At 45.3% G+C, this 12,527-nt stretch overlaps 1 protein-coding gene across 4 annotated transcripts in view; it reads right to left on the bottom strand.

Moving 5' to 3' along the window:
• Nucleotides 1-12,527, bottom strand: part of TRIM37 (tripartite motif containing 37) — a 49,074-nt gene that overhangs the window by 2,015 nt on the left and 34,532 nt on the right. For 3 of the 4 annotated variants that reach the window (XM_039507924.1, XM_039507926.1, XM_039507927.1), the window contains 5 exons: nt 10,620-10,928; nt 6,887-7,018; nt 5,010-5,196; nt 3,987-4,105; nt 773-946 (listed from right to left, as the gene is read on the bottom strand). In XM_039507924.1, coding sequence (XP_039363858.1) covers nt 773-946; nt 3,987-4,105; nt 5,010-5,196; nt 6,887-7,018; nt 10,620-10,928 — 921 coding nt within the window. The remainder of the gene's footprint in view (nt 1-772; nt 947-3,986; nt 4,106-5,009; nt 5,197-6,886; nt 7,019-10,619; nt 10,929-12,527) is intronic. The other variant, XM_039507925.1, reaches the window with a different exon arrangement.

Below are 12,527 nucleotides of genomic sequence, written 5' to 3'. Positions count from 1 at the left end.
ATTCAAAAGCAGTTTACTGTCAGTTCAGATGCAAACTCATTACTAGGGGACATTTCGGCTACCACCACTCATTTACTGTTATTTTCTGCAATGAAAATTGAGAATTTACATAACTGGGGCCAAATCCACTCTTCTGCCCCAAAGCTAGTCAGATTTTATGCAGAGGGCGAGACAATCCTACAGCCTACATGCTGGCTGCTACTGTAGCCTCCAAAGCAGCTGTATCTCTCCCCCACAACTGGGATGGTGACTCTGAAGCCATAGGTTCCCATGCCTCTTCCCCAACTCACCACTCTGATACCACAGCTTTGCAGCGACCGTGGGACCTGCCGTCCACAGCAGATGCTCTCTGCATCCTGCCATCACACAATGCCATAACATTACACCTGTTCTGTGGCTTTCAGCCTTGGACAACGGCAAATTAGAGATGGAAGAAACCTGATAGGTCATTTAGACTACTCTCTGGTGCTTTCTCAAGTCCACTTTGAAGTAACTCAAGCAAGGGGACTTCTGCTACTTCTGCTGGGAGACTGGTCCTATCCTGGATCTCAATGTTAGGAAAAATTCACTTGCTTTCTTTACCTCCATTTTAAAATGAGATCTCAAGCACCAACTGATAATATTTGGAAGGCTTCATTTGGCACTAACACTTGCACAGTTTTGGCAATAACTTAGCTCCGAATAGTATCCTTTACCCACAAGAACCATGAGCCATGTCAGGAGTACCATTTGGAAAGCTGCCCCCTCTGATTGCACAATATAATTGTTCTACCTTCACTTGAGGGCTGGACATCGAAGGCATGATTAAACGCATCTGAAGTGGATGTGGCATCCTCCTGCTCTTCATTTTCTGTGTCACATTCAATGTCGCTATCGCTGCTCATGCCTGGCAGGAGGTGAAGGACGTGCTTCTGACATAGCCCAGCTGCAAAGAGCAAAGGAGAACCTGCTGCAATGAAATTCCTGTAGCCACAAAGTTCTCAGCTTCCTTTCTTTCCCAAGATGCACCAACATCAAATTCTCAGGCTTGGCAGGAGAACAAGATAAAGTGAGCAGTGTGTAAACTTATTTACCAAAGCACTAAGGGATCAATAGCAGAACATGCTTGGGGAACAGTTTTAAAAGTGTTCTCAGTCTGGTTATCTTAATCAATGGAGACTTAAAGAAGCAACCCTATAAAACTCCAACTAAAAACGGTATAAATGTGAACTTGTATAACTGCATTTCCTTTCTGTTTTAGTGGCTTTCCTCAGCTGGCAGCCAGCCCATTCTTACCAATGCTTCAATGGATCACTGTGTAAATGAACTGAAGTCCAAATGTTTTTTTTACTAGTTTTAAGACGTGTCATGGCCTTTTAAGCAGACTTACAGGCCAACTCCTCCAAGCAGCAACACATTTCAATCAAGTTAACTTTCCTATTCAGAGGTTACAAACACATGACAACATGATTTTCCTACAAATATATCTCATCCTATTCCTCTCAAATGAAGACAGCCCCTTATCTTGCCACTACTTGAAACTAATTAGTAAGGCTCCATGTCTGTCACAGAAATCATGGATTCCGTGACTGTGACTTCTGCAGCAGCTGGCTCCGGGGCTGCCCGAGCAGATCACGCAGCCCCTAGGCCAGTCACACCAGCCGCTACTGGAGCAATTTGGGTGTGGGAGGGGGCTCAGGGCTGGGGCAGGGGATTACGAGCTGCAGGGACATGCCAGCTGCTTTTGGGGAGCTGTGCAGAGCCCAGTAGGGAGCCTACTAGCCCCACCAACCCTCCCACCCCAACATCAGCGGGAGTCCTGAGCCACATGCCACTGCCCCTCCTCCAGCACTGGTCCCGAGCTGCCCGGCCCCTCTCCCCTTGCGGGGGGTCCTGGGCTGCACACCAATAGCACCCCCGCCAGCCCAAGTTTTAGTCAGGGGTATATAGTACAAGTCATGGACAGATCACGGGCCGTGAATTTTTGTTTACTGCCCATGACCTGTCCATGACTTTTACTAAAAATATGACTAAAATGTAGCCTTAATGATTAGTGGTTGAAAACTAACCAAAACAGGAGGAAATTACATAGGTTTTATGGTGTCTGGATTGGTTTGCTTTGTACTGGCTATCAGCTGATGGACTGAGTGGCACTGATGACTAACACAATGCCAATGGTTTTGCAGTGCAGTCCCCCACAGCAAAGATGTTCCACTCCTTGCCCATACACCCCAAGTCAACTAAATGAGTAGTAAGATTTCCCCAACTCTTCATATAATTTCACCCTCTGCCCAAACCCCTTTATTTCAAAAGATCTTATCACAAGACTTAATGCAAATGGTTCTGAGAAAACAGCAATTCCAGGTGCTCGTCCAACTGCTTTGCCCAAGAGTTGACTGGACTCTTAAAATGGCATAAAACAGCTTCCTTGACATATTGTGAAATTCTAGCACTGTCATCTTCGAGCAGAACCTAAGTAAGAAAAACGTAAACGTGACTCCTTCAACCGCCCTTTTCTCTGTAGACTTTCTGGAATTACAATCATATAAATGCACAAGTACAACATGTTGACCTGACATTGAAGTCAGATGGAGAAACTGGGTTTGCTCTTATGTATGAAACATGCTCCCAAAGAAAGAGCTAGTTCTCAAAATTCACAGCTAATCATAGCTACCTGAAAACAAATGGTTATGCTACTGCAATTTTTCCTTTGTGAAAGGAAATAAATTGTAGTATTTGTTTCCTGGGGTTTTAACAATGAAATATTTTACTTAATTTTTTTTCCCCTCTTAATGCTTCCTCCTGTAACAGGAGAACTGCAGGAACACATCATGATCACGCTGCAGTGACTAAGAGAAGAAATTCAGTTTTATGTCACTGAGAGACCTTCTGCAAATGCCAACACCTACACAATATTGCACACTGCAGATAGAGATGGATGCTGGCACCTTAATATAGGCTTTGAGCTACAATTCATCAGTCATTGAAATTCAAATTAGCGCAGGGGTGGAAGGCAGCAGAATTTTAGCAAGATATGAAAAACACTTCTGCATGGAGTATCAATAAGAAAGCCAACAATATTTTCTCCAGCATGGAAAGACAAGGTGAAAGAGACAGGAATGCATTTTCACAGGGCTGGCTTTATGAACTGCGGGGCCCGATTTGAATACCTGGTGGCGGTCCGGGGCTTCGGCGGTGGGGGGTCCACTCTGGGTCTTCCATGGCACCAAAGGACTCCCCGCCGCTGAAGACCCGGAGTGGAACACCCCCCCACACCCCAAAATGCCGCTGAAGACCCGGTTTTCAACTGTGAGATTTCTTCTGATTTTCAGAGGAATTAGTGGACATTGCTTACTGCAAAACCCAATTTAAACTAGACTTAAGAGGTGTCCAGTGCAGACATCGTCCCAATCACCACCAGACTTATCCCTGCAAGCAGAAGCCTTATACCCAAATAAGGCCTCTTGCTGTATTTTAACAGGAACACAAGTGCAATCCATCTTTTAAATTAGCAATTTGCCAAACCTCATCTCTAAAGTTAAGTCTTAAAATGAAAACAGGCATCCAGAGGTAGAAAAATAAACCAGAAACGTAAACTAAGAAAAAGCTCCCTGAAAGTTTCTCTGTGCTCTCTGAATTCCATCACGCCTCTGTCATACACTTGAGGAGTCGTCTTTTTGTTCATTATAAATCTATCAAATGTTGCAACACAACTTCAGCCCTCCAAGTAAACAGATTTTTACATAGTTTACAGAAACACCTTTGTTTTAAAGAGGTTGTCAATAAGCAGTGGGCCAAATCCAGACCGCTAGACGCTTTTGAACGTCTACAACCTTTTTATTTACTTCTTATCATCATTACTGTTATTTTTAAATCTTCTCTGGAGTCTGGACCTTGACTATACCCTGACCAAGAAATTGGGACCGTGACAAAAAATAATTAACTACCTCTGTTTTAAAGTGTCACTACACTATTTGAGCATTTATTTTTTTTGATCTTGCCTTTACCTTCCTCTGGCTCTGCTGAGGTGCCTTCACAGAGAATGGCCTGTAGCTCCCCAGTTTCCGAGTGGTTCTCTTGATCAGTTGGTTGTGTTCCTTCCATATGACATCCTTTAGAATTTGACCTTAAAATGCGGTTGGGGGAAAAAAACAGCATTAGAACCTAAAGCATTAAACCCAAGCATGGTGGCAGCTTCTCCTCCTAGTGCTACATGCAGTTTAGCATCGGGGAGCCTCTCCTATGCTTCTGGGAACTTCCAACTCTGAAGTTATTTGGAATATTTACAGGGTTCCATTTTGAGATCTGAAAGTACATAACTGATGCTCTCCAAAGAACACATCCTCCCCTGACCCACAATGCTATGTCACATTCAGCATCTGGAGTTTGTACCTCTACACAGCATGTACATTTAAGTTTTCTTAAAGTTACCCTTTCATACTATTGCCTCATATCAATGACAGAAAGCAAGCACAGAATTCAAGGTAACTGTCTGGATGCACAGAAGAACCAAGAGACAGCCCACCCCACCATTCATTGACCTGCTATTTAGAAAAACCTGATTGCATACTTCAAAACTACTACTACACATATGTAATTAAACTGTATTTGGAGAAGCACAGAAAAATCAGAAGTGAGGAAAAGAAAGGAACGGTGGATTCTCAGTGAAATATCCTCTCCGATATAAGGAAACTAGATGTAAAATCCTGGTGGATAGAACATTAAAGTAGGAAATATTAGAAAAACGGACAGAAGTCTGACTTGCAAGTCTAAATGGGCAAATCTAAATGGGCAGACTACAGCTACTGATGCTTCAGCTTTAGTTAAAATGAGCTGTTATGACCCTCAAAAGTTCTTTACATAGAAAAATGAGGCCATACAACTCACTTATGGGCCAAAGCTGGATGTCCAAATGAAGCAGCAGAAAAATGTGAATGACTTCAAAGTAATTTATGTTCCTTGATACATAAAAGGCTCGATTTTAGCAGTTTTGAATGTTCCATTTATAATTCAGAGAGAAAAGCACTTACCCCAGAGCGACAGCTTTTCTTGTCTTCTCCATAGTTGTTAAGTCATTTAAAGCAGAAATGCCCACATCAGAATCTGAGCCTTCGCACTCCCTTTCCTCTGGCTTAGGCAGTGCATCAGGAGCATTACTATTAGTCAGGGACCTGGGAGAGCCATGCCTACTGCCAGACTTCGAGCTTCCTATGCATCCTAAGAAGACAAAAGGTGAAGATAATTGGCACTTATGAAACATCTCAAATTTTTCAAGTCACCATCTGAGCAGCATTTGCTATTAGGGTCACTTAATGTGTGCTTTCCAGAAACATATATCCCCTCACCTACAGCTTCCACTTTTGGTAGCACAGGTTCAGAAAAGCACTTACAAGATTTCCCAGTATAGATTAACCTTTTGGATTTGTGTGAACTATGAAAATTAGTTTCTCATATGTTAGCAATTCCGCAGGTGCACTAATACAGATCTGTTTTTTAATAGAGATAGAGCCATCTATGTGGCTGGTCTACATAGGGAAAATATAGAGGTGTTTCTCTGCACTGGTGCAGCACCTCTGGGGATAGCAATGGTGAAAACTGTACAGTTCAGAGTACACAGATGATTTTGCTCCCATGTGCATACATGAGAGCAGCAGTTCTCAATCTCTTTCCATCGGGCCTTTGGCCGCGCCGGGTCCGGGATTCCGGGCCAGCGGCGCAGCCTCGGCCGCGGCGCCCAGCCCGACTACCGCCCGGCGGGCCCACCGGCCCCGGGGGCGTCCAGGCGGGGGGCGCGCCGCGCGGGCCTTCAGGGCGCGCCGGCGCTTTCCGCCGCGGGAGGCGCCCCGCAGCCGCCGCGCGGCCAGGCTGCCCCCGATGGCCCCGGCCCCGCGCTTGGTCGGGCCCGTCCCGTCCGTCCCCCCCGTCCCCCTCCCCCCCCCTTCCCATTCCCCCCCCCCCCGGCCCGCCCCCCGGCCCCCCCCCCCTGGCCGCCCCCGGCCTCTCCCCGCAGCAGCAGCAGCTGAGGCCTGGCCAGCAGGCCTCGTGGTGAGGCGGGGAGGCTGTGCTGTGAGCGAGCGCCCGGCCCCGCCCCTGCCCTGCCGCCCGCCGGCGGCGGGCTCCGGGGGAGGGCGGAGGCTCGGCGCGGCGGTCGCGGCTCGGCCCGGAGAGGGAGGAGGAGGAGCCTCCTCCTCTTCTCTGGGGGGGCCTCCGCGGGAGGCCGGGGCCAGGGCCCTGCCCCCCCCCCCTCTGGGCGGCCCTGCTTTCCGTTCTGGGACCTCTCCCTGGGACCCCACTCATTAGCATGAACCATAACCCGCCCTCCCCAGCACCCCCATCCATTTGCAATTCTCAATTTGAGAACTGCTGCATTACAGTTTTCACTGTTGCTATCACTGGTAGAGCTGCACTAAAAAAACTGTAAGAGTTTTCCTGGTGGCCATAATGTCCAATTCTGTTACCACATGGTGCAGGAGTAAGTTGCACAAGGACTTAAGCAGAATTTTCTTGTATTTCCTTTAGAGGAAACAGAACCCAGAATTGAAGTCCTGCCTGATAAGATACAGCAGTAACTTGCTTGTAAACGTGGTAATTAAGTACAAGAAACTACAAACACCAATTTAGGGTATTAAAACTATTTAAAGATAGGCAGGTTATTGTTACAAAATGGAAGTCCCAGGAACACCGAGCATGAACGCTAGACACAAAGGCTTAGTAAGATGGTGTAATGGGTTCTCAAAGGGCTGTATTGGTGCAATAATGTTAATCATGTTTAGGGGAAATAGTACCTGGTTTATGTACAAAGTTTAATCAAAGACGGGAACTTTATGAGCAAGGATATGCTGTTAAGCAGCTTCTTCCCCGATGCATTCCAAAGCATATTTAAAGCACTCCCACATTTCAGGTTTACCTTCAGAGGAAGTCTGACAGTCTCCCTTTGAGCGAAAATTATTGTCCCCACAGTCCATTGCTCTTCGAAGAGACAGGCTCCCTGCTGCTCCAGAACGAGTAGCTTTGGGCGAATTACTTTTCTTACTCGTGACTACAAAGATATTTAATCGAAAGACATGTGAATGTACTGCCTAGGCATCCAGTCAATTCTCTGCATCATCCCATATTTATGTTGGCCTGAAGTGGAACTAACTGATGCAACGGCACTAGACATTCTCTTCCCCTTTATTCTCGGGGCCACCATATTGTCTCCTTCTCTCCAAATCTCTCAAACACCTTCAAGGTTTTCATTACATTTTATTCCTGTTGTGAAGGTATGTTGGGAAGAAGCCACTCGCTTAATCAATAATGCTCCTGAGACCAGATCAGGAATGATTACCTTAATTCTTCGAGATGGGTTTGTTAGTGAGAACCCACTGTATGTGTGCACGAGATCGGAGTCTTTTCAACAGCAATGTCTGTTGAGGCCGCACATGCAGCCCAAGTCTCCTTGTGTTCTGGTGTGAATGCGTAGAAGGCAGAGTAGTCCCCAACCTTCCCTGAGGTCCCTCACAATTTAAAGCCCATGCTACATGAGGACTCCAAAAGCAGAGATGGAGGGTAGGTCATGGGATTCACACTAACTACAGCATCTCAAAGAACCACAGTTACTACAGAGTAAGAAATTGTTTTCACTTCTTCAAGTATGTATTAGTGCTTTTCCCACTGTAGGTGACTGGCAAGCTGTACTCTCCTTTGATGGTGGGAGAAAGAAGCATCAGCTGCATTGGTAAAAAGGACTGATGTACTGCTCTCCCAAACTTAGCACCAGACCTAGCTGCCATGTAAAGGGTTCAATCTTCCGCAAAAGTCAATGGGTTGGCTCCACATCACTGCTTAACAGATTCAGATTTGGGCACATTTCTGAAGCAGGCTGATGACACTGCCTGAGTCCTGGTGGAGCACAACTTGACAACTGAAGGGAGAGGTCCGCTAGTAGTTGATAACAGGTGGAATTGCCCACTCAGAGCCTTTTGACAAGCCAGCTACAGTCATGGAAAGGGGGAGAGAGCATCTGAAAGCTTTAGTCTTATCAATGTAATAGAGTAATGCTTTGGAAAAATCCGAAGTACCTATCTTTCTCTCACCTTATGCTGAATGGTTTCAAAAAGAAAACTAGTAGGGTTAATTGATTTAGATGAAACTCCCAAACCACATTACAGATGAATTCAGAATCACCTTCTCTCTATAAAAGGATGCATAAAGGAGGTCCAAGGAGTAAGGGCTTGGAGTGCACTGACCCTCCATGCAGAGGTGATAGCCAACTTAAGGGTATGATGTACTGAACAATCTGACAGTGTCTCAAAGCTAAAATCCCAAGAAAAAATTAGATCTTCAACCAAGGAACCTGGATTGGGGTGGGCATAAAGAACTCAACCTGCTTACGGAACCTAATACTGCTTCTCTACCTGGTACAGGGGCCAGCATCTGCCACAAGGCTTTGGCCAGGTCAAGCTGTACCTCATTTATGGGAAGAGCAATTCTGAATGGACTCACAGTTGTCAAAAAATATCAAACTTATGACATTTCTTCAATGCAGCCCTCCCCTAGAGTGTGTGAAATTCTCAGAAGGTGCTCCTGGAAAACTTAAAGTTATGCTGAAGACACCACTTCAGCAGGCAATGAGGATGAGAAGTCTTTTGGTGGTAAAGCAGGACATTGGTGCTCCTCAGCCCCAGATCTGGTGGTTCTTGATGGCCCTCCCCCCTGTGGTCTGGCAGAAAGGTGATGGCGAAGTGATCACTTCCGCTCTCCAGCATGCTCCTAGCACACTGGAATGGCAACCCCCAGTGAGCCCAACAGGGTGATGGTGGCATGTCATGGAGATATCACTGGCTAGCTTGATATTGACTAGTCCAATGCCGTTCCTTTGGGATAGTAGTTAGGTCCTGTAGGGAGTGCAGGCAGGCCCCTTTGGGATATTGATCACAGACTGTAGAGGAGAGGGCTCTCCGCTTAAGGACATTGGGAACATATGCATTGGTAATGGAGAGGATGAATAGACCACCTATATGGGCAGTACAGAGAAATGTGGATGGCGCTCTTGGTACCAGGGTCTGTATTGGTACCAGCAGGTGCCTCGATAATGGTTACAGACCTAGCTCATCCAGAGGCTCATCTACTATAGGCATCATTGCTGAGCGGTGCGACACCCAATCTTGAGTTGGTGCTGGAGGAGTTTTCCTTTGTGCCACAGGCAACTCACCAGCCCTCAGAGCCGTGCAGGACTTTGTGGATGTGTCTCCAGAAATTGTATGTGGTTTATCCTTGTAGGAAGGCTCTGAGCACCGTGTGGAGTCTCTGCTCCTGTCTAGAATGGCCCCTTTTGGTGCTGGACTTCAGTACCAGACTTCAGTGTCACTGTGTCTGCTTTAGTGCCAACATCTGCAACACAGGTGGAGTCTGCTTCAGTGCTGGGGGCACTGGTACTGATGCCAGGTCTTTTCTTGGTGTCGTCATCTCTGCATTGGTCTTTGGAGTTGTTTGTCTGCTAGACAGCTGCTTGATGAAGTCTGTTTGTCTGCTATCAGGACTCTGGTGCCATCTCCTCAGGATCTGAAGAAGCCTTCATAGATGGCTCCAGGAGATGGAGTTTCAACCCCAGGCCATGTGACTTATACAATCTTGTGATCAAAGATATGCACACCGAACATCTACTCAGTATATGTGACTCTCCTAAACAGAAGAGGCATCTGCTATGCCCATCTTTCAAAGGAATTAGTCCATCACAGAATGTGCAAGCTTGAAGCCCACAGGTTTCAAATCCACCATGTTGAGAATCCTTGTACACGAAGGGAGCGTACAGAAGTGTCTGGCAGTCAGTATTCAATCCAGATGGGTCAAAGGTGTTCACAAAGGTCGTATACAAGTAGATCAGAAGAGTTCTGATTTATGAAGCATTTTGAGAACTTTAGTTGGAGCTAAGAACTACCAGGTCAGACAGTTGTTAGATTCCATCTTGCTGCCATGAGCAATAAGAGAATTGAGGGAGAGTTGTGGCTGCTCTGGCCTTTAGGGCTTTGTATGGGAGCATAAAGAGGGACAGGGAACATGTGTGTGACAATGCTATTCAAAAGACTCCGACCTCACACACAAGCACCTACTGTGGAATTCACACTGACACACACTCGAAGAAGAAGATTCTCATGCGATGAGAAGAAATTACTCACTCTGGTGCTCTATGAGATTGCTTGGATTTTTGCAAGGTCGGCCACATTTTAGTAACAAACTTGAGAAAGTTTAGAGGTGATCTGCATATAGTCTGCAGGTAACCTTTGCCACCAAAAATTGTCTTTACAGAGGATTAAACTTCATGCTACCTACCCATAAGGTCAACATGAAATTAGATAAATAACATCTGCCATGGGCTTCAAAGATTCTTATCACATTCTGAAATATTATTAATAACTATAATGTGCTTGCTGAAAACGTTAGAACCAGTTTCTAGAGAAGCCATTTAATTTGTCAAACACGAGTTTCATGTTTCTGCTTCTCAAAAGATATTTACTATAAACAAACTCAGCTATAAAGTTTAAACTATAAAAAGGCTGAGTATTTTTATTCCCAGACACCTAGATATAGTATCCGTCTCCACAACTGCCATCTAGAGAATTGACAGCTTTAAGCCTTCCCCTCCCCCATACCACACTTACAACTCTTTATGTAACAGCTTGTAATTGATGATTTTGTCAGCAACTCCATTCCTATTTCTTGTAACTTGCTGCAGCTTTCTGTTCCACAGGCAGCCAAAGGCCCCTGATCACCAGGCAGGAAGCTGGGTTGCCCCTCACAAGAGCCATTGCTGCTTCTTACTTCTGACAGCTGGTTTTTTACATCAGACATTTTGCTTCGAACTTCAGCCATCTGCGTTTTGAGTCTCTTCAGCATCTTTAAGTCAGGTGGCACACGCCACATTGCCTGGTGCCTCCGCTGGTCTCGGTCTTTTAGAGAGTACGATGATGCTTTACAAGGAAAAGGTTAAACGAACACGAAGGTTAAAAATGTTTGTAACCTCCATCAGTAGGTTTTTTTTTTTCTTTAAACTCTTTCATCATTATTAAGACTGGAAGGATTTGTAGAGGATGTGTCAATTTCACATCCAAGTTCCCATGCACTAGCAAACTGCTGCAAGGGCGTGGTTGCAAATACTACAAGAGGATGTTTGTTAAACTGTTTCCATAAATATCTTTTAAAAATCTTGGAACATTTCCATTTGTTTCAGATTTTTAAATGCTTCCCTTTTATCAGATTTGTCCTGACGATCCCTTTAACATAGCAAGAGAAACAAGGCTGCCTACGTGATAAGAGCAAAGAATCAGTGATAGTAATGTTTTCCTTGAGGGCAGGGAGAAATCCATGTTACTTTTTATTGCCAGTGCAGATGGGAAAACAGGACAGTGTTAGGGAACAATATTAGTGTTAAAAGACTGCCTAAAAAAATGGAAATAGCGCAGTGTTTTCCTGTTCACACTGGCAAAAAAGACAACATGCAATAATATGAATCAGGATCCTCACCACCCCATACAAGACTGCTAGCACCAATTTGTATAGTGCAGACATGCTCAAAGAAGTTTCAGACTAGTTGTGTACACAGTGCCCTCTGTAGTTACTCTAGTATGTGAAAGAGAAATGGGTGCCCAATGCAGAATGATCCCATTTCATCTAAACATAATCAAACTCGATCCCCTTCCTCTGGGCTATAGTGACATAGGGCATCTGCTCTCAGCAGCTCTCTCCACCTCAGTGGGAACAGTGGGCAGAGGTTCTTTCATGCTGGGTGCTTTGCTTTCCCTTAGTATGCCAGTCATGGCAACAGAGAGCCTTTCACATCTCTGGACAAGTTTGAGTTCACCTGCTCATCAGTTTGCTGGCAAGTGCATTTCTTGGATATAAGAATAATTTTATAATCATTTCACATTAACTGACGATTCAGAGGAGGAATCTGAAGTAAAGGAAGTCCCTTAGGTCCCTTGCTGCCCCAGATCAGTTCTAAGAGATACTATCTAGATGAGCCTTTATGTTAATTAGCCAGAATTAGATCAACTTGGAAATCTTCTATTTGTTACGCTTTCAGAATTCTAAGCATCTCATTGCAAATTCAACTGGCTCAGAGCTATAACCCCAATGGCTTTTGAGTCCCTCGGAGGCAAAACTTAGCAAGCTCCGGAAATAAAAGAAGCCTTGTTCCAACATGGTGATTGAACAAGGTACAGGAACAAAGTCAGGTATCTAAGGATCTCAGCAACACAGAAAGACCACACCAAATGCAATAAGTGGCTGAAGGACGCAGAGACCCTACCCACCACAACACTATCGTGGAGGCCTCAGTCTGGGTCATACTGCCAACAGTGCAAGTTCATCCCATCTCTTCAATGCCTTCACCTGGTCTCTCTAGTTCTGTCAAGGCAGAGTCTTGACAGTACGCAACTTTGCATCACCTGTAGCTCACTGGCCACTTCAAACTGCTTCTTTTGTCCAATCGTCAGGGTTGTTTTGTTTTTTTTAAAAAGCGGACTACACTGCATAGGACTTATTTACCCCTACACTGTCTTTATACTCTT

The sequence above is a fragment of the Mauremys reevesii genome, linkage group 20 (assembly GCF_016161935.1).
Source record: "Mauremys reevesii isolate NIE-2019 linkage group 20, ASM1616193v1, whole genome shotgun sequence".
Classification (NCBI taxonomy): Eukaryota; Metazoa; Chordata; order Testudines; family Geoemydidae; genus Mauremys; species Mauremys reevesii.
The sequence above is the reverse complement of the archived record's forward strand: the minus strand, read 5'-3'. Positions and strand labels throughout refer to the sequence as shown.